At 44.2% G+C, this 21,257-nt stretch overlaps 2 protein-coding genes across 4 annotated transcripts in view; one reads left to right on the forward strand and one right to left on the reverse strand.

Annotated features, from left to right (window-relative positions):
• Positions 1-687: 687 nt before the first annotated feature.
• CSRP2 (cysteine and glycine rich protein 2) lies at positions 688-10,458 on the forward strand. The gene is made up of 6 exons (XM_074827177.1): positions 688-818; positions 4,906-5,024; positions 6,903-7,071; positions 8,063-8,195; positions 8,840-8,933; positions 10,123-10,458. The coding sequence occupies exons 2-6, from the start codon at positions 4,913-4,915 to the stop codon at positions 10,197-10,199; spliced, it is 585 nt and encodes a 194-aa protein (XP_074683278.1). The 5' UTR covers positions 688-818; positions 4,906-4,912; the 3' UTR covers positions 10,200-10,458.
• A 4,026-nt stretch (positions 10,459-14,484) lies between these two features.
• ZDHHC17 (zDHHC palmitoyltransferase 17) overlaps positions 14,485-21,257 on the reverse strand; it is a 78,182-nt gene continuing 71,409 nt past the window's right edge. For 2 of the 3 annotated variants that reach the window (XM_074827176.1, XM_074827175.1), the window contains exons 16-17: positions 19,558-19,652; positions 14,485-17,649 (exon numbers count right to left, since the gene is read on the reverse strand). In XM_074827176.1, coding sequence (XP_074683277.1) covers positions 17,511-17,649; positions 19,558-19,652 — 234 coding nt within the window. In that variant the 3' untranslated portion in view covers positions 14,485-17,510. The remainder of the gene's footprint in view (positions 17,650-19,557; positions 19,653-21,257) is intronic. The other variant, XR_012623566.1, reaches the window with a different exon arrangement.

The following is a 21,257-nucleotide window of genomic DNA, read 5'->3' on the forward strand; positions in this document are numbered from 1 at the left end:
GAGCCCCGTGCATAATCCTGAACGTATCCAGCCAGCTCAAGACAGCCCTGTGGACCTGGGAGATGGGGCCACTTTTAGAAAGCAGCTCAAGCACTGAGCTGTTTTCTACAGCATGAGCAGGCTGGTGCGGATGGGCCTCATTGCTGGCCTTTCGTTAAAACTATTGAAGTCCTTCCTAATTAGTCCGTGCTGGAGCAATGGTTCATTGGGGAGCTACACAGCCGATTCCTCCCCTGGGGGTGCCCGCAGACTCCCATGCGCCAGGGCCCCTGCTCCCACCCCTGCCTGCTTTCTCACGTCCGAGAGAAACGTATTTCTGAGCCCTACACACTTTCCCCGTGCTCCCGGTGAAACACGGTCATGGTGCCCGCGTCGACCTCCTGTGGAGGGTGAAGAAGTTTACAATTTAAAAGAAATCCTAAAAGTGAGTAAAACCACAGGTTCGGTCCTGTCTGAGACTGCAGCTGAGGTGCCTCCTGTGGCCTTCCTGGGGCGTCTGTAGCAGGGTGACACCCTTCACCCCACCGCACTTGGATGCCCCAGCGGCCGTCACGGTGCTTCACCGACTGGGGGGTTCTGAGCGCAGGCGGCCCCCCCCGGCCCCACGGCGGGCTCTGAGTCCCGCGGGGATGGGGTCAGGCCCCACGCGTGGCGGTGAGGGCAGGGCTGCCCGCCAGGCCCGGGGCTGCGCGGCGGGAGCGGGGCCGGCGGGCCTGGGCCGGGCCCGCCATGGCTCCGCCCCGGCTCTTTAAGCCGCTCTACGGGGTTGCGCCGGGCTGAGACGAGACGGGAGGCGCCGGGACCGGAGGAGCTCTGCGGTGAGAGAAGGGACGGGCCGCGGGTGGGCGCGCAGGTGCGGAGCGGGATGGGATGGGACGGGGCTGGGCCGGGCCGGGCCGGGCTGGCTGGGCCCCGCGGGCAGGGGCGCCGGCAGAGCCCCCGCGCAGCCGGTCTCAGTCCCGCGGTGGTCGCTGCCGCCGCCCGAAGCTGCGCCCGGGGGGCCCGTCCCGCCCCACCCGTGAGGGCTGCGGGGGGTGGAAGAGGAAAAGGGGGAGGAGTGGGGCTGTGGGGCAGGGGGTGCCCCGCTCAACAGTGCCCGGCCGGTGGCGGAGGGTCCGATGCTGACCCCCTGGCCCGAGAGCGCTCCCGGGCGGCCGCTGAAAAGGCCGTCCGGGATAACTGGATAGCCTGGAATTCCTCAGTGGCTGTCTGGGGGCTGGTTTAGGGTTCTTGTATTTAAACCCGCTGTTAACAAACGGGTTGGAAAGGACTTTGCAGTTGCCGTGGCTTGTCACTGGTGTTTTTGGAGAATGCTAGTCGAGTAACGTGCTTCCCTCTTGGCTGGGTACAAGCTTAGCAGAAGTCAGGATTTTCTCTTTAGAGGACAGTAGCTGCCAACAAACCTGAAATCAGAAGTCAAAAATGTTGTTACTGGTAGTGAGATCATCTGGATGTTTAATTACTGCTCGTGACTCCCTGAAGGCCTGCCTGAACTAGCCGAAAAGTCTTGAGGGACCAGGGAAGGCTTAACGCGGGATTGAAGTCTGAATCTGCTACCTGTGGAGCTCTCAAAGGAGACCTGGGCAGCACGAAGCTCCAGGCTGGCCCGAAGAGAGCGGCTGATGGGCAGGAGCACAGGCTTGAACGCTCCCGCGCACAGAGCTGCTGTAGGTCATCAGCCCTTTTACCCTTAGGTGCCTTCTGGGCACCACTGCCTCAGGGTAGGCCTTGCTGTTGGGTAGTTGAAGAAGTATTGCTGTTCTTACCACGTAAGCCATCATGGGAGCATTATGGGGAGGAAAAATGGAAATCTCTTCTGTGGAAGAGACCAAGGTCACCTTGAAGCACAGACTTCAATTCCTTTTTGCTTTTCATTTAATGAATTCCCAGAGCCCTTATCGGAAGATTTGTATCAGGTAATTGTTGCCAGATCGTCTAATACTTCATCTCCTTTGGGAAGAAAGGGTGGAGTTGCACCCTGTGTTGCCCAATGTTACATGGGAAATCTGGGGCAAAGCTGGAAACTTGATCCAGGTCCTCAGCTCTAGTATGCATGGAAACTAAGTAATTGCTAACAAAATGATTAAAATAGTTTAGACTCATGTAAATGCACAAAAGAACGTGAGCGTGGGGATGGTGAGAGGGAAACATGAAGTAGTTCTTGCATCAAATACCGTTTACATTTTGGAAAGCACACAGAGTAGAAAGGAATCTCTTCTCTTCTCTTCTTTTCCTTTTTTTTTTTTTTTCCAGGCCATGCATTCCTTTTCCAAAGCTTTGTGCAGCCTATATTCCCTTTAACTAAGGACGCTCTTTTCCATGATTGATGTCAGCTGCTGTGCAGTAGCACAGCCAAGCACTTGAATAAAAGAAATGGAATCTTAATTTTTAGACTCTACAGTTGTGCCAAGAATGACAAAGGCAAAGTGGGAAATGTCATAAAACTAATTTTATGAGCTTGGTCAGGGTATTAGTGCTAAACCATGGAGCAGTAATGGTGCTAATCCCATGGAAGTATTAAACAAAGGGATAGCTCAGTAATTAGTGTCAGTGTGCAAATGGTGCTGCTCAGCTGCTCTGAGGAAGTTTCCTAAGCCTTTGCTTAGGAATGTACCTAAGGCCCCAATTTAGGTTAATAAACTAATCTTATTTTCCCACATGCCATGAATGGCTGTCTGCTTGTCTTGGACAAAGGTCGTGTAGCAGCTACTTGGCAGCAGGTCTTACTTGGGAACCACGCAACCTTCCCTGCATCCCTGAAACTGCTGAACTACTGGTCAGGCTGCTTGGCCAGGAGGCTTGTTTTAGCAGGACTGGCAAGATGGATCACTTAATTCAGGTGTAGCCAAAACTGCTGCTCTGAGATGTGATTTGCGAGTCTCCTCTACCTTGCCTGGGGAGCACAAGGCAGCAGCCAGGCGTCTGCGAGACCCCTCGTTCTGCACCGAGGTCTCTCCCACATGTCAGTGAGAGCCCCTTATAGAAAGAGCATCTTGAAGCAAAGCAGTCCTCTGTGAGTCATGGCAGTGCTTCCAGTTCCTCTCTGTTGGCCAGGGGGATAACGGGATGTTGGTAGTCCTCTGGTGCTGGTTCAGAGGGATGAGCGGCAAAGTTGGCTGAAGGCAGCAGGTCATGTGGGGCATGTGTGGGGATGCTGTCGTGTGTCTCTTCTCCCTGTCTGGCCAACATAGGAGAGCCTCTAAGGGTAACTGAAGGTGAGTTGTGCTGAGAGAAGCCAGAAGCTTGTGACAAATTCCTTCCCTCCTTCCCTCCTTCCCTCCTTCCCTCCTTCCCTCCTTCCCTCCTTCCCTCCTTCCCTCCTTCCCTCCTTCCCTCCTTCCCTCCTTCCCTCCTTCCCTCCTTCCCTCCTTCCCTCCTTCCCTCCTTCCCTCCTTCATAGCTGACCTGTACCACAGTGCTGCTGTGGGAAGCCTGCTGGGAGGGAATGGTGCTGCTGACGGGGTAGGGTGGCAGGAGGTGCCCTCTGGGCTTCCAGTGGACAAACCCATGGACCTCGCCCAGAAACCTTGTCTGAAACAAAGGTCATTAAGGAGCAGGGGGAGGGTGATGAGGCCTGAGCAGCGCTGCTGGTTTAGGAACACGGAATTGATAACCCTCAATTATTGTTATCGATAACAACAGCTACTGGCTGCTGTTGGCCTCTGTGCTTATGAGAGGTGGTCACGTAGTGGTGAGCTCTGGGGGAGCAAACCAGCATTAACCAATGGTCGCAAGTCAAGGGCGGTTCAGCAATGGCTGGGAGATGAGCCTTCAACTAACACTGCTATGCTAGCTTGTGGTGGTGGGAGGAGGAAAGCCCCAGAAAAGCCAAAGGTGGTGGGCAGTACTCTGCTTTGGTGCTCTAACCCAGGGCTGTTAATGGGAGGAGCAGGAGGAGCTCCCAGTTGAACTGGGAGGGAACTGCTGGTAGTGATGGCATGAGCACAGGGAAGCTGGTGGGGGGGCAGCTCAGCTTGAGGTGGGACAGTTGCTGCTTCTGGCTTAATGTAGGAGACTGTTCCCAAGACTGTAGTTTGACATGGTGGATGATGGTGCCTGTCCCTCCCCGCTAGCCTTCTGAGTGTCCGTTGCAAGTAATGCGTGAGAGTGAGTTTTACTTTATTTTAAAGCAGCTGTGGCTCCTTGAGCAGTTGGGTTCGGTTCATATACCTGTCTGGTAAAGGTGCAGTTCATGTAATAGCGGTGGAGTCCCTGGGAAATAATCCCCCTTAAGCTTCTTTGAAGTGCAGGCATGATCTCAAAGGAGCTCAGAATGTCCCTACAGCCCTAATAAGTGGTTCTCCGATGAGGTGAACTTTGGCTTGTACTGCATCCCAAATGATAGGCCCTGCGGTAAAGTGAAATGTCGTTGTTGGCACAATTGGTTTGCTTCCATCAGACAAGAGGCCCACTGTTAATGAAGCGTAGAAACTGAAATTATATCCATCTGGGGGGGTGTTTGCTCAAGGTACAGTAAAGCCCTTGTGCATGAAACTGTAATTTGTGCATATCCAATTTACGTAACTTTCAAAACTCTGGGCAGGGACAGGAGGACACGTCTCGTGAAGACTGTGTCTCTGTTTTTCTTGCTGTTCAGCAGCAGCAGCAGCCTCTGTTCCCCTTGCCAGTCCATCTGCTTTTACAAATAGCCGTAGAGAGCCTGCCTAAGCCTTTAAGTCTAGTCTGGGATCTGAAGGGCTGAGAAGTTGATCTGATCACAAAAACTTCTCATGCGGTGGAACGTCACGTTTTTAAACAGTTGGCAAAATGTGCTCTGATATACAAACTTCACAGACCTGGCTTCAAGGAGCCTGTGATCCCAACTGTACTTGAGCTGGGGTGGTGGAGGACACTGTGATTAATAAACCTCTCCCCTTCTCTCCTCCTGCCTGGCTGGGCGCACAGAGCCACCATGCCAAACTGGGGAGGTGGCAACAAATGTGGTGCCTGCGGCCGCACCGTCTACCATGCCGAGGAGGTGCAGTGCGACGGGAGGAGCTTCCACCGGTGCTGCTTTCTCTGCAGTAAGTGTTCCCTGCCAACTCCCCTGCAAAACTTCTCCTGGCATAGCTGTGGGGTCACAACAGCAAGGTGTTGGTCCACTGCAGACGTCCCAGGCTCAGCTGGCACCTGTGACGCACAGGGGATGGCAGCAGCCAGAGATGGCTTTGTCCATCACGTGTTGGGCTTGACTCCTGTGCCTCCCAAAGCAGAGCACATCATGCTATTCTCCTCCGTTTGCACCCCTTCCCAGCCTTTTCAGGAGTCTAAGGGATCTTTAGGATGGAAACCTGGCTTAAGTGTTGCTCACACAGAGGAGAAAGCCCAGTGGCAGAGCACCTTTCGCACTGATCTGAGCTCAGCTGGACTTCTCCTGGTGGTCCTGAGGCCAGCAGCAGCTAAAGGAACAGTTATCAAGCCCCTGCCCTGAAGTCCCGCGCAGACGGGGACACCGGCATGCCTGAGCACAGCCGAGTTGTCGATGCTTTAGCATGGCTGAAAGCCTAGACTTTCTTGGCACAGGGGCCTGTGGTTTATTTCAGATGAAAGGAGTCCAAAGCGTTATTTTCCAGTCCAACCAACAAGCCCAGCGAGGCATTGAAAATCGCTTTCTCTGCTGAAAAGATCTCTGCCTAGATGAAGAGAACAAAGGGTCACTGTGAATCGGAGGCTACTGCTTTGCAAACAGACAGCCTGTCTGTCTGAATCAGAGAATTTTACCTTCTTACAAACATGAGGTACTGTTTTGTCCCGCTTGCTGGTGTTTAATACCTACAGGCAGAGCCTCCCTCTTCATATGAGCCACAGTTACAACTGGCCCTCTCACACTAGTTTGCTGTTAGTCTGCAGCGTAACATCAGTGCAGTGTGCTGGCATGTGAGCCTCAGCGCACCTACGCTCCTTTCCCTTAGTTCTGCAGCAGTCACAAAAAAAGATTAGATGTCTCGGCTGCCTCATTTTCAGCCTTTTATGGGAGTTTCTATTAAAAGAAACCTGGAACTAACAGTCAAACAATGGCTCTAGTGTGTCTGATTATTTGCTTTTCCTTAGTGCATAGTTCTACTGGGGTTAAAGTCTGTAGACTTAACAGACATGCATTAGTTGATTTACTTATTGGATATTTGTGTCTTATAAAAAGAACCTTGGAGCTAATGAATGCCATAAGCAAAGGTCACACTGTATTTTGAAGACCTTAAAACTCTTTTTAAACAAAAAATTCTTAAAGCTTTTTTGTTGTGGGTTTTTTTTCTCTTCTCCCCAAATTCTTTGTCATGGGCATAATGCTCTTATGGACGGAAAGAGCGTGCCAGTTGGGATACAAAAGAAGGTTTAAGAAGGAAATAGTTCTGCCTTCTACTGTAACCTTGAGCAGAGTGCTTGCATTGTGCTGAAGGACAATGCAGGAATGCCAGAAAAGCACAGCCCCTCCAGTGACAGCTGTGAAAAAGTCCCAGCTCTGCCCCAAACTAGTACCGAGGCAGGGGGAAAATCTTGAAGTTTGTTTTTTTTCCACAGCCCCACCCTGGCCAAAAGGACAGGACAGGGGCTCTTCTGCACTGATAGATTTTTGCTTTATGCTGTATGGCATCTGTGAAGGGAAACTGCTGACTGCACTATCTGGGTTTCTGAGCAGCCTCATTCATCAAACCAGAGCAAGTTTCCAGGCTTTAAATGTCACGGTCATGAAGAGGTGGGAGGGAATAGAGGCCTTTATAAGGCTAAGCATAATTCACTGATTCAAACAACAACCTGCTCCCCCTAATCTCTGGCTGTCCCACAACCTAATGGGAAGAATTATGGACAAGGAAACCCATAACATCACTTTTCACTTGATTTTTGGCTTACTACATGTGCTGATGGAAATGCTCCCTTAAGATAGTTTAACCTTTTTTTTCCTCCAGTGGTCTGCCGGAAAAATTTGGACAGCACAACTGTAGCGATTCATGATGCCGAAGTTTACTGCAAATCTTGCTATGGAAAAAAGTACGGCCCGAAAGGTTATGGATATGGCCAAGGGGCAGGCACGCTGAACATGGACAGGGGAGAGAGACTGGGCATCAAGCCTGAGAGGTGAGCGAACTGAGCTGGGCACTGTGTGACCCTTGTCCTTCAGTACTGTTTTCAGAGGAGTCTTTCAGGCAGGATTTTGTTTGGTTCATGTTGTCTGGAATAGAAATGCTGCAAAATGCCCCAGTATAACCGAATGCAGGGCATTAAACGTGCAGTGCACAAAGCTTCCACTGGTGACTATGTGAGTAGGCAGTGTATGAGCAGGAATTAGTGCAGGTAAAGATGCACTAACCCTATGCATGAGCCATAGGGGACTGGATTACAGAGCTGCTGATGGCTCTGCACAAGTCTGCGGAGGTGACTGCGATCTCGAGTTGCTCTCCTAAATAAGCTGCAAATGCAAATGTTCAGCAGGTTCTGGCAGGGATGGATTTAGAGAGCTGAGAATCTGAGGCTACAAGAATGAATTTTCAACTGGCAAATGAAGAATCAGTTGTGCTTCATTATAGCCAAAACCAAGAGGCCTATTAAATAGTAAACATCCCTAGTCTGATTAGGTTCTTACTGTAAAGCAAAGCATGTGGAGTGAAGCTGAGGTATGCCTCACAAATTGCTTCATGTGAGTTTCCAAATTATTGCTTGATGTTTATATGATGTATGCTCTCCACCCAGGTTCAGTGATCAGTTCAGGTTCCAGATTATGATCAGTGGACAGGAATTTAACAGAATTATTTGTAGCTCCCTATCTGGTAAATCCACATCCTGATACAGAATTCAGCAGTCTAGAGAAGTGAAAAGGTGAAGGCTCTTTAGAAAACTAGCTTTTACAGTAGCTTCTTTTTACACTTTGAAGCATGGCCTTTCTCGTGTTGCTTTTTTTTTTTTTTTCCCTGCCAAGTGTAATTGGAGAGCCTTGCTGGTAACTTCACCAGTTTTGCAAAAGTACTGTATTCTGTACTGTGTGTTGGATACTGCTCTGTCAGTGTTGTTAAGAAGAGCAAGAGGTCATTTAGTAAAAGAGTAAAGACAACAAATGTCCTGTTTCTTTCAGCACGCCCTCTCCCCACCGACCCACAACAAATCCAAACACTTCAAAGTTTGCTCAGAAGTTCGGAGGGGCAGAGAAATGCTCCAGGTGTGGCGATTCTGTTTATGCGGCAGAGAAAGTAATAGGAGCTGGAAAGGTAAGGAACTGCATGTGCCATTTTGTACCTGCTATGTGGACTTTAAAGTGAGCAAGGTATGTTATGTGGGTTTCAGTAGGGAACCAACTGTGAGGCAGAATTACCTTAAAATTGCATTTCTTAGCATTGGAAATAGTCAAATCAATCAACTTAACTGAACAAAAAGCACTTGAAATGCAGGGTGATGAAGACTCACCTTGGATTTCAGAGGTGAAGCTTCAATATCGTCTTGTGCCAGAGAGTTGAAGCAGACTATGGGAGTGCTTTCCCCCCAGAAGAAGGGAGCAGTCTCGTGGTGTGCAGCTTTTGGTGAAGGCTGAATGTTTCAGCAGAAAGGGGATGGTCTCTGAAAATACCGTGTAAAACTGAGCCAGCTGTCTGACTTGATACAGAGAGCCAAGATCTACTCTGAATTGATTAGAGCAAGCCCTAACCATTCAAAATGCTGCCCTGAGCAGGACACAGTGTGGAATTCGGGGCTTTGCGTCACTCGCAGGAATGCAGACGCTCTCATCTGCTACTGATGCACTTGAACTGGTTTTTATTGCACCAGTCATCTATAAATGCATTAATGCATTTTTTTACCAAGTCAGGCATTCTGTGTATTTAAACTTTTTTTTCCCTATTTTTTTTTTTCCCCCTAGCCATGGCACAAAAACTGCTTCCGATGTGCCAAGTGTGGAAAGAGCCTAGAATCTACAACCCTAACTGAAAAAGAGGGAGAAATCTATTGTAAAGGTGAGGAAAGAAACAAAGATTGTTTGTTTATGGTTCAAGGTAATTGGCTTGTATTAGAAATGGTGTGACCAGCAGAAGTAGGGAGGTGATAGTGCCCCTGTACTCTGCACTGGTGAGGCCACACCTGGAGTATTGTGTCCAGTTTTGGGCACCTCAATACAAGAGGGATATTGTGCTGGAGCAAGTGCAGAGGAGGGCAACGAAGCTGTGAAGGCCCTGGAGAACAGATCCTATGAGCGACTGAAGGAGCTGGGCCTGTTCAGTTTGAGGAAGAGAAGGCTGAGGGGAGACCTCATCACTCTCTACAACTACCTGAAAGGACATTGTAGAGAGGTTGTAGAGAGGTTGGTGCTGGTCTCTTCTCACAGGTGATTAGTGACAGAACAAGAGGGAATGGCTTTAAACTGCAACAGGGGAGGTTCAGACTGGACATTAGGAAAAAAATTTTCACAGAAAGAGTGGTCAGACAGTGGAATAGGCTGCCCAGTGAGGTGGTGGAGTCGCCATCCCTGGATGTGTTTAAGGGTCGTTTAGATAAGCTGTTGGGGGATATGGTGTAGGGGAGAACTTTGTAGAGTAGGGCTGATGGTTGGACTCGATGATCCCAAGGGTCTTTTCCAACCTGAATGATTCTGTGATTCTGTAATGTGTTACAAGGATGGATGCTGAATTTATTCCTGATACAAGAAACTTTCAGGCTCCTGTCAAGATGAAAGTGTTCTATAAGTCATATGAATAGAGCTGAGAAATGAAATATGTATTATTGAAGCTGCTGATGTAGCTTACATTTGCAACAAGCAAAACATTACATACTGAGAAATGCAGCAGCAGCCCTCTGCCTGCGTCAGTAAGGAAACAAGCTAGGAGGCATCCTGCCATCATCACTTGATCCACACAGTGGTTTGGTGTACTGATGACAATATATATCTTAACAGATACCTAGCCACAGAACTAAGGTATGAATTGCTTTCACAGAGTAGGTTGGGAGCTATATGGACTGAACAGTCATGGCTATTGAGTTCAGGCATGGCAGTTCCGCAGCTTAACAAAATGTTTTTCCAAGAGCATTGCTTTCAGTGGGGATGTTCTGGGGACTAATAGGAAGTGGCTGAGGGGGTTAGCCTAGACAGTGCTGTTCTTAACGATTGAACCAGAAGCCTCAGCTGCCACATGTTCATCTTTCTTGCAGGTTGTTACGCGAAGAATTTTGGCCCCAAGGGATTCGGGTACGGCCAGGGAGCAGGCGCCCTTGTTCATGCCCAGTGAGGGGGCGCAGCTCAAAGTCCCTTCAGAACCCCTTATAGCTCTGCTGAGATCCTGCTACGAGAAACAAGGGAGTTTCCTAAATGTTACTAACTACTGTGAAACAGATACTAGTTACTGTAGTGCTTGGGCATATGTTCAGCAGATTTTTTTTTTTAAAAAAAAAAAGCACTGCTTTTTTCCTTGCTTTGTATATCACACTGTAACACTTTTAATACTGAGTATCAATTCAATAAAGCTTTGCTTGTTGATATATCCTAAAGCCAAGTGTTACATGCTTTGTCAGCAATAAAAGATAAGTATAGGAAGTGGTGTTGGGGTACTTCAGGTGTGGAGGTATGATGCTATAGACTTGGCATCAGTGTGACTGAAAGCTGGACATACTGAGCGCTGGTCATGGCCTTCAGAGGTGGACGACTGTCTCCCAGTATCACACCATCACATGCATGTGCAAGGCAACTTGCTGCTCGCTGCACAGAAGTAGTAAATCTTAATCTACTGCTCTGTGCAGTGACACAGCTCTGAAAGTGATAGAGCGTAAGTCGCTGTGTGCCTCAGTGGCTCACTGTTGCTGCCAAAGAGGCTCTAGTGAATGGAAAACAAATTTACCACTGTAATATTTTGTGGGATTGCACCTGCTTTGGTATTGAGGTGTTACTATGCACAGGACTTGCTGTGTAGAAGGAGTGCTCTAGGGAGACAGCTACAGTCCCTACTCAGCAGTTGACCAAGCTTTGGACTATGATGTCAAACTCAGGTTTAAGGGCAGCTTTTGACCTTTTCTCAGGAGTGTTAGGACCCTTAGTTCCCTGAAGATGGTGGAGGGTTTCAGCCTCTTGAGGACAGCATCTGACAAGGTAGCTGCAGCACAACAACAGAGCAGAATAAAATTCTGTCTTTAAGTGCTCTGGTAGTAAAGGTGACTTGAACTCAAGTTGATGGGCAAGGAGTAATGGCAATTAACCACATCGAATGCAGTGTAGATCTACTCTGTGTGAACACACCAGATGGGTGAAGGCCATATCATCAGGGGCCTTGACTCTGCTAATGTAACTCTTTAGGAACTGCTGCTAATAGACGTCTACAATTGGGAGGCAATTACTTTTGCGTTAGCCAGATCTTGAGTGGAAAGCTCACAGAAGAACTTGGCTTCTTTTAGGGGCTAGAGCAGCTCCCAACACAAGCCTGCAAAGTCTGAGCTGACAGTACCTGCAACTGCACATCTTGTGAAGCAAACGGGAGTCACCTCAACAGGAGCCACAGGACCAGGCCACCCCAAAGGCCTTACGTGAGAATGAAGTACTTAAGCCTGTAATAGTTATGCAAAAATCACCCAGTTTAAGGCAGCTTGCCTTATTTTTCTGCAAGTAACAAGCATTTAGTATGAGCAGCTTCACAATTTTTATTATTTGGGTTTTTTTTAATCTAGTTCTAAGTTTCTTGAGCACCTGAAGCAGACCTTCACTAGTGTGCTCAGGCTCCTCTGCCAAGGTCCCTTTGCAAAGCTAATGGCTTCCTGTTGCCTGCAGTAAGGAGGAGGCATGAGATCTGGGCATCAACACCTCTTAAAAGTACAAACCGAGCCTCAGAAGAGCGCACCTGCAGGTAACAGTGTCTTTCCATCCCTGCCAGTGAAGGGCAGGCTATTGCACAAGGGCTTCCCGAGAGGCCAACCACATCAGCGGGGAGGCGCAAGCTCCAGCCCTGGGGGCTACAACCCAGATGGTGTTCTGGGGGGAGGGGCAGGTTCACTTTCAACTCTCATCATGCCCAACAGAAGTTAGTTAAAGAAAAGATGAGACTTGAAACTCTGACTGGTTTGGGAAGCAGGCTGATACTTTTTGGGGGAAAAAAAAAAAACCTTCACAGAGTGGATTTACGGAGACACATTCAAGACTGGGAACACTGCAATAAAATAGTAAGCACGTGTGTCAACACAGTCTAAGGCAGAGTTTCAAGCAGCATCTACCACTGTGGTCTGAGGCAGTGAAGCAGTGGAAGCCAAAAGCCTAATTAGAAAAATACATACTAGTCAAAATAATACACAAAGAGCATTTTGTAGGGGTTACAAAGGAACAATGTGGATATGAGGAAGAACAGACAGCTGGCTCAAAATGTGAGCCAAGAGCTTGTGCAGTTCACAGAGAGGGAAAGATTACAACTGAAAAAGACAACAGTAATGCAGAAACAGCTCACATTTCAGGTGGGAGTGAGGCAGCAAGCAAGAGCACAGCCCAGGAAACCTTTGGTCCTGCTACTCATACTGATAATCCTAATACTTTTCTCCTTTTTTTTTTTTTAAAAAAAAGTACTTTTCTCTTTTATCAACTACCTTGATAGTGGCATTGGAAGGATTGATCCCCTCTGACTCTTCCAACCCGAGCAAGGACAGCTCTAACTTAGAAGTGGTATTCAGGCCCCAGCAGCTGAGGACATGAAGACAATGACAATATTCCCTTTCTATATCGTTGTTACCTGATGGAAGTGCTTTCTCTTCTCAGGAAAGGCATTATATAAAATGCTGAGTGGCACTGTTCAATAGACAGAAACCAAAATAAGGCTTTTGACCCACTACTGAGCCGATGAAACCACTCCCCATTAGTTGATGTAGCTACTGTAATGGATCTAAACCCACCACATTAGCAGAGTTGGCAGATGCAGTTTATGCTGACAAAGTGATCTAACACACTGTTCATTTACCTATAAAATACAGCTTTCAATTCTTAGAAAAATGAACTGTAGAAGTGATTGGAAGTGATTTAAACTGCTAAAAATCAAGGGCTTTCATTTCCTGGAGGGAGTCATAGCGGTAACTCACAGCTCCATACCGCTCTACATCCCAACAACTTATTTAACGGCAGAAAAATAAAGAAAATAAGGAATAAAGAAAACTTGTAACCATAAAGACAATATACCTGTCAAGAGAAATGAGTAGCCTACACTGAAGTGCTGTCACTTGGTTACTGTCAACTATGCTGCAGCTGAAAAGCACTGATGAAAAAAAGCTCAGCCCAGGCTAGAGTAATGCTTTGAGTTAGTCTCAGGTTGGAGCCCTAATTCCAGGAGAAATTGGGTCTCAAAAGTACTGTGACTTCATGATCTGGAGATCTTAAGTAGTACATAAGGTTGGAGGCAATGTGAATATGGCACAAAGTTTATAAGATACAGCACTGAGTTTATAAGATACTGCAAATAAATTCAACCTGGAATTAGTAGGTGCAATTTTTACTGATCGCCATTCAGTAGCCTAAGGTGGATAAAATCCAAATGCAAGTATTCACAAGCAGACACTGCCTTCATAGCAAAAACATCTGATTTTACTTAAAGGCAGCTCATGGGAGGTGCAAGGGAGTAAACTCTAAGCAAGCCATAATGAGGGTGCAGAGGGCAGGCTTCTTCCTAAATAAAACAAACCCAGTCACCACCTTTCAAGCCATCAGGAGCCCACTCGTACCTCCCACGAGCAGCAACCTCTCTGATGAAGCACTGCAAGTGTCTGATGGAGATCTTCAGCACAGAATGTCTTTTTTAAAAAAGAAAGTACCCTCCCTGATCTAACCAGACAAGTCAAAGGCTGGGCAGCAGAGGTGAGCTTGGGCCCAGCCTCACCAGAACCATTGCTTGGGGAAGGGGAGAACAGCACCAACGATCCTTGATGTCAATACTGAACCCACATCCAGCAGAAAACACAGAGACTTTTTTCTGCCCATTAGGTGTGCTCTTAAGTCCTAGCTCTATACTTTAATACATATTGCTGGCTATAAATATCCTGATTAAGTTCCAGCTGGGATAGTTACCTTGTTTCTACTCAAAAATCTAACCTTTAGCATGGACCAGAAGAGCCAAGGTATTGTCTTCTGCAAGTGCCATCTAGAATCACACACATCTTGGTCATACCTCCTAGCCCTATGTTGATGTCTTGTTTACCCTTAAAATACCTCAACTGCCATTAAATACATACATTTGGCCACCTGAAATGTTCCCTAGGAGAAATTCTCCCTTAAGAAGTGTTACCCTGCCAGCATGCTTTGCTCAAAAGAATGGAGCATCTAATCAGGGAATGGTAACTCTAGTACAAAGTTATACTTTACCAAAACCCAGCGTGGTTTGCAGGATTTCACATTAGCACAGAACTGGGTGCACGCTATCTCTGAGACACCTATAAATCTTTCCTGAAAGACCTTACTAAAATAAGATGCAAGATAGCAGCTATTTTCTCATAGTACGGCTTCTGAAATCAGGCAGAAACAACACTGTGTGAAATCACGTCCCAAGTCAAGACAAACACTGCATCTAAGAGTCAATATTTATTTGATTAATAACTTACAAAATTTAACAGATTTAATTTATGTAAGGAGAGCTAATTTATTAAACATTTTACAGATTTTTTTGTTCACAATGTAATACATCAAGATCTCGACAGTATTAAAATAATACTTGGCACAGTTATAAATAAAGAATATACAAAAAAATCCATAGCTTAAAATGTAGTGATGCTGTTTTACACATTAATTGAAAAAAAAAAATCTGGTGGACATCAAAGAATACAGAAACCTGCAAAGAAACAGCACATGTTTAGGGCCAAGACAAAATTCCAATTTATTCTACTTATGTCAGATTAAGTTGGTCTGATCTGCCGTTGGTCTGCATCAGCTTTGTTAAGTTCCAGAAGCAATGCAGTTTTGGTTCAACAAGTGAATTCTAAGTTTGATAACTTGACAGAAAAATGCTGCATAGTTGGCTCCCCCCTGCTTGATTTTATGATTTCACGTCAAACGATTCAGTGTTACTCAAGACAAGTTACATTTTGCACTGGAAACTTCATACATCCCAAATCCATATATGCAAGTTAATTTTCACAACTACCTACTATTGCTCAAATTCTGCAGGTCTCAACGAAACGGTCACCAGAGAGCTATTAACAAGTAAATTGTGCAGAACTCGCTACGTACTACCAAAGATCACCTCTTCTTTTGCAAACATTTTTGACACGGACTGCATGACACAATTCATGGCAGTTAATGCTACTGGGCAACTCAAACCAAAACTTGTATCATGTACTGAACTGCTCTTCTGGTGCTAGGCAATATTTAATAAAGTGGATTGAAGTTCTTCAAGTCAACCAACCCCCAACAGAAATGTGAAAAAAACCCCAGAAACGAACAAATATGCAGAACATTACTGGTGATTAAAATAAACAACATTGTAAAGCCTTCATGCTTTTCTGATTAGAAAAAAATATGAGCAACTAATGTCAACTGTTCTCACTGAAACAGAACATGTCCTCATTAGGATTACAAATTTTGTCTGACAAAAAAAGCAAAAGCTTCTTGCCACCCCTGTACCCAGACCTCTCCCATTAAAACTGTGTCCAAGACAATGTTGATTTTTTTCCAGTATTAAACATTCAAGTACTCTAATGCTGCACTTCTGTAAATCCTGATATCTGGTACTTGCAAACTAAGTGTGTGTCTTGAGATCAATGAACAACTACAGAAAAAATGTTTACTTGCAAATACTGAACATCAACTATTTACAGTTTCACTGCTCCTCTCACTAAGGCAAGGGCCGGGAATACCACTAGATTGCTTTATTACCTGTAATCTGCATATTACAGAAAACGCTAATTTTGCCAAGCATCAAACATGCAGTGAATTTGCAGGGCGTAATGCCTATTAACAGCAATATTGAACATCACTAAAAGCTCATTAGATATCTTCCTACATTTTTTTGGTTGAATAAAATGAAAATGAGCAGCTTTAAATACACTAAACACACACTCACAGAGAGAAAACTATTTGATAAATTATTTATATACAGATACACATTCTTTACACTGGTCTCAAACATCTGCTTTCAGGTCCCTCCCCGAACTCCCCTCACAGGTTTCTTGAACCACTGGGTTGCTACAGCACTTAGAAGAGAACTAACCTGATTCTCAGTCTCTCTGTAAACAATAGTTAAGGAAGCAGTGAACAATTCACTATGAGTATATGAAAACACCATAACAAAAATCAGTGCATCACATTCAAGAAAAGCCCCTTTGGAATGCAATTTCAGATCATTCCTTACCTTCCAAACATATCTGTAGCATGAGAACTTAAAGAAATTAAGGGTGATTTCCACGTGCCAATACACCATCTTCTTCAGAACGTTGTGTTACATTTTCTGTGTGCGCGTGCTATTATGGGGATTTTTTAATTTCTTTTTTTTTAAAGTTTGGTTTCCATTATTTTACATCCAAACAAAATAAGCATTTCAGACAACTTTGGGTTCTTCTTCTGCAGTTGCATTCAATTTAAAACTATCCTGTCTTTTTATAATTGAGATTTTTTGCTTTCGCATCTGTGGCTTCCCCCATGCAATTTCTCTTCTAACATGTCTCCAATTACACAACATTGTACTGTATGAGGACCAAACCTAATACTGAAACATTGCTAGTTTGTAAGTTACTTACACAATTAACTCAAAGATAATTAATTTTTTCCACCTTTTTCCTGAACATTATATACGGTACTCTAGTTTTACAGGTGTATCATGCATTTAAACAGGCCTTTAACTTTGACAGTAGAGCTTTCCTTATTTGTGCGATTGTTTATTTCAGACTATATAATCTCAGAACAGGGTTATTACAAGTATTTAGTTGTACCACTAACTGGAGGCAAAAACAATCACCAAAAAATGTGGGCAAAGTATCTTTTCTCAACATTATCTGACATGCCCTACTGCTATAATTTAACATGTTACAGTGGATTCCCACCACATGATGTTTATAACAGTATTGAAAAGCACATTTTTCAATGTACATAATACTACAGAAAATCTGTATTAAAAAAAAAATCACATTACAGGAACTACAACATAGCGATCAGTGAACTCTGCCATCATGAAATTTAGTTTTATATTCTAGATTCTTGTTTCAGTGGAATTATTCATACTGGGAAATAAATTTTTCTGCTCAGCACAACGTAACTACTTATGTCAATACTTCAATAATCTCATGCTCCATTGTGAAAGACCTTAAATAAAAAACCCAACAACAAATACTGTGAATATGCTGTCGCGAATAATTCTCATGTTAAGAACTGTTAAAATCCCTTTTCGATCTTCCTCCTCTTCCTTATCAGGTTTGGCAGTCTGTTCTGTCCATTTTTACTTTTGTTAATAAAATTCTGATGAAGAGAAGGTACCTTATGATTCATCATCAGCCCTACACATAGCATGCTACTCTTCAAGGGATGCGGATTCGAGAGAGAGAGAGAAAATTTTTCAGGCACCACTCAGATATGATATGCTCACAGGATGAAGGTGGTGCTACACTAGCTGGTAGCCTGATCCTGAAGTCTGGTCATATTCTATTGTATACTGCCTTGTCCAGTCCACGATAACAGGCCGAAAAAGACCACAGCATCTGAATTCAAAGAAGTCTATAATGTTCCTTATACATCCATGGCTAAAAACAAAACAAAACCACATGTTAGTAAGCAATATCACAGCTCATTGAACAAAGTACAATATTTTTTTTGTCTACCTACAAATTCAATTCTTCACCCTTTAAGTTCCTAACTGTAGAAAACCAATTCAGTTAAGAATTATCTTAGTGCTTGCTGATGAGCAAGTTCTGAAATAGGAAGTTGTCACCAGACTGGTGAATGTTTGATCCTTGGACACAACTAAGACACTTAACTTTCTTCCACTAGCTACCAAAACTGTATGGAGAAATGTAACATATTGTTGGCAGTGCACCATCATGTAGCATAGCATGGTAATTCAGATCCCTTTCTAAGAGGAAAGTTGAATTGTACAGATGGATGCAAGATAAAACAGCATGAAGTGAACGTCTTCCTAGAATAACTTCCATTTTTATTAATATCTTTTTCTGTCATACACACTGGTTCACCAGCTGCAGGTCCAAGATCAATTAAGTCCCTAGACAACACAAAATTAAGAAAGCATTATCTGAATTAAATGAACTATTCAAGTACTTTCTGTTGCTGAATCACTTAAATGTCAAATATTTAAAATACCTACATCAAAATTCCAACATGTTGGGTTTTTTAACTTAATTACACATGGGCTGAATAGATCATGGTTTTCTGGAAGAGAAGCTCATGTTATGATATATGCAAGAGCAGGTCTAAGCAACAAGGAGATGACAACTCCTTGATGTCAATGCTTCATCTGACAGGTGATGCCAAGTCAGTTCTTTTAGACATCTGGTATTATTTTCAGCAGTCATTTTTATAATAGCAGCTATTTCAGTGAAAATGGTTTCTGAATGTGACATTAATTTGGGGACAAAACCAGTAGTTTTTTCCTATCCCGTGGACCACTCTGTGTTCTTCAAGCAAAATAATTACCTGGTTTTGTCACAACTCTAATCTGTAGGAAGACTGCAATCAGAGAGAGATGCTTGACTGCTTACCACTAGGAGTTTTGTATGGAGAGATATTAAAAAAAGATCCCACAAATTTCTCTTCTAGCACAAAAATCAAACTGCAACAATAACACCTATCTCCTGGGTGTCACCTGAAAGAGCAGCAGATCCCACAGCAGACGCAGCATATGCAGCAGAATGAGACATGCTTCTGTCCTTTTGTTGCTCCTTTTGTAACGTGCCCTCAACCCAACACACCAGCCTCATGCCTTCATTTATTTTCTGCTTTGGCTCCACAAGCTGCTCCATGCCACCGTATTCCCATCCCAGTGCTATTTCATCCCCGAGCCCACCTCTTTCAGCTTGCACCCTCATCACTACAGAAACAAGAATCCCAACCTGCCCTTTACATGCCGATACCCAAAAGCCCATGTCTCACCCATGTAACACCCACTTCAGTTCCTGGGACATCCTGCTCCCTTTCACACAAATAGCTTTGCCCATGCTCTTCCTCCTGAGCGGGAAGGAAGTGCTGCCTCTTTTCTCACAGTAAAGAGAGCAAGGGGAGCTACTGCACAGAGCAAATTCAACAGCACGCTAAAAAACATTCAGGAGAAAGTGCCTGGTGTGGAAGTGAAGATCCAGGTCAACACTGACACCATGCACTAAGCAACTACCTTGGGTTTGGGCATCTGATTTATAAAGGGAATATTTATTTCCCCATAAACTCTACAGCAAAATATGACCACTGCTGGAAAGCATTCTTTTCTGTGTTTATCCATCCCTGTCCCGGGTCACTACAAAACATTTATCACTTCCTTTAATTGGATAGAACATGTTACTGTAAAAATAGCTGACAGATTCAGCATTCTAAGTAGTGAAAATACTCTAAAAGTATTTAGCTATGTTGTTTCAGCAAGCTGCACAATTCAAATGTATGCAAGGCTACACAAATAAGAAATATGTTTACACTTTAAAACTTACTTGAACGGGCTTTCAATAGATGTGGTTGTAACTTTAAAGTGCTTGTATCTTCTTGCATTCATTCTTTCATTTGTCGTGATACCCAAGCAAGATATCTGAAGACAGGAAAAAGAGTAAACAATTTAGCTCATGTGAGAACATGCAAACAGGCCCTGCACGAGCCAGACTGAAAAAGGAGGACAAATTCACTGGTTTATATTCCTTCTTCGGAAGAAGGAATTTTTGTCTGGGGAAATTATCAGGTCTCGCCATAAACCACCATACAACAGCTGTACGAGACTGTGCAAAAGGTTTAATTTTGAAAGTGATCAGAAATAAGGCATGATCACTGAATAAACATTGACTTCTTAGTTCAAAAGAAAGAGATGTCTTTACTATATTGTCAGCTGAAGCACATTGTAAATAACAGATGATTCAGGAGTTACTTTACATAGCATTTGAATGACTTTCTTTTCCTCCCGACATTCTGGTTATAGCTCCAGTGTTGCAGTAATATAACTTTTCTGTCTGCGAGACAAAAAAAGACCAGAAAAAAGTGGGTGGGTTTTTTTTTTTGTTGCCTCTATTTTTTCATTTTACAGAATCATTTGGCTCAAAGGCTATGATTTTCTGCAACAGCTTTGCAACTATGTTAGCCTAAAAGGGTATCGTACATAAAACTGGAGTTTACTGTAATATGATGTAAATAGAAAAAAGATGTGAGAACTCCCTTAGCAGCCTTATACTACAGGAAGATAAAAATCTTGTCATTCCCAGTGAAACACAGGAAGTCAACTCTGTTGCACGTTACAAAAGCAGGAACCCTTAAAAAGTTAAGTTTGAGCTGGCTTGCCTCCTTTGGATGTACTTATTATCTCAAGCATTTTCTTTGCCTCCATGAAACCCAGTGAAGTTTCATGTCTATGTATATAAACTGGCTCTCAACAGCCAACTTTTGAAGTAGGAAGTAAAGGTTTGAAATTATTTTTCTAAGATAGTAGGCAGTGTTTGGACAATTACTCTGGTCAGTTCAATAAGAAGGACAAGTCCAAACTTTATGAAGGAGAAAAAAGAAAAGGCAGCAAGAGTAGAGGCTGTGCAGTTGCAAATCAAGAGAAGCAATTTAGAGAATGTCTTTATCAATTTCATCACTATGGCAAACTCCAAAGAGATTTGCAAGAACAATAATGAGTTTTCTATGCATAAAACTCCTAAGAAATTTAGTAATATGACTGTGTGTTCGGTTTTCATTTTTCCACGATTATTAAAGAAGTCAAATGACAATTATTTTGCTTAATTTCACTAATAGTACAAAATATTGAGATGTATTTTCCAAGCAGCATAAGTCAAAGATTCATCTGTACACAGATTGTATTAACAGGAATCCTCAATAGATCTTGATGTAAGTATGACAGAAGGCTCTCCAGAAAGTTACATGCTTATTCTGCTAGAAGTCTAGTGGGTTAGACTGCTTTGAAAGCCACCTGAAATACATGTAGTTACCTTTGCTCACTTGTCTTTGGCAGGAAAGACCTCAAAGACTGAATGGCTCTTGCTCACAAATATAAGATTTTGAAATTTATACAAGTTGTAAATGACGAATATTGTAGAGAAAGGAGGACTAAAATTTCCTCAAAAGTTTTACCTAAGCCTTAGAAGATTATTTTTATTTCCAGGATCTCTGGAAAGATTGAATTGGTTTGTTAATGACAAGTCATACC

This window comes from Strix aluco, chromosome 5 (genome assembly GCF_031877795.1).
Source record: "Strix aluco isolate bStrAlu1 chromosome 5, bStrAlu1.hap1, whole genome shotgun sequence".
In the NCBI taxonomy this organism is placed as follows: Eukaryota; Metazoa; Chordata; class Aves; order Strigiformes; family Strigidae; genus Strix; species Strix aluco.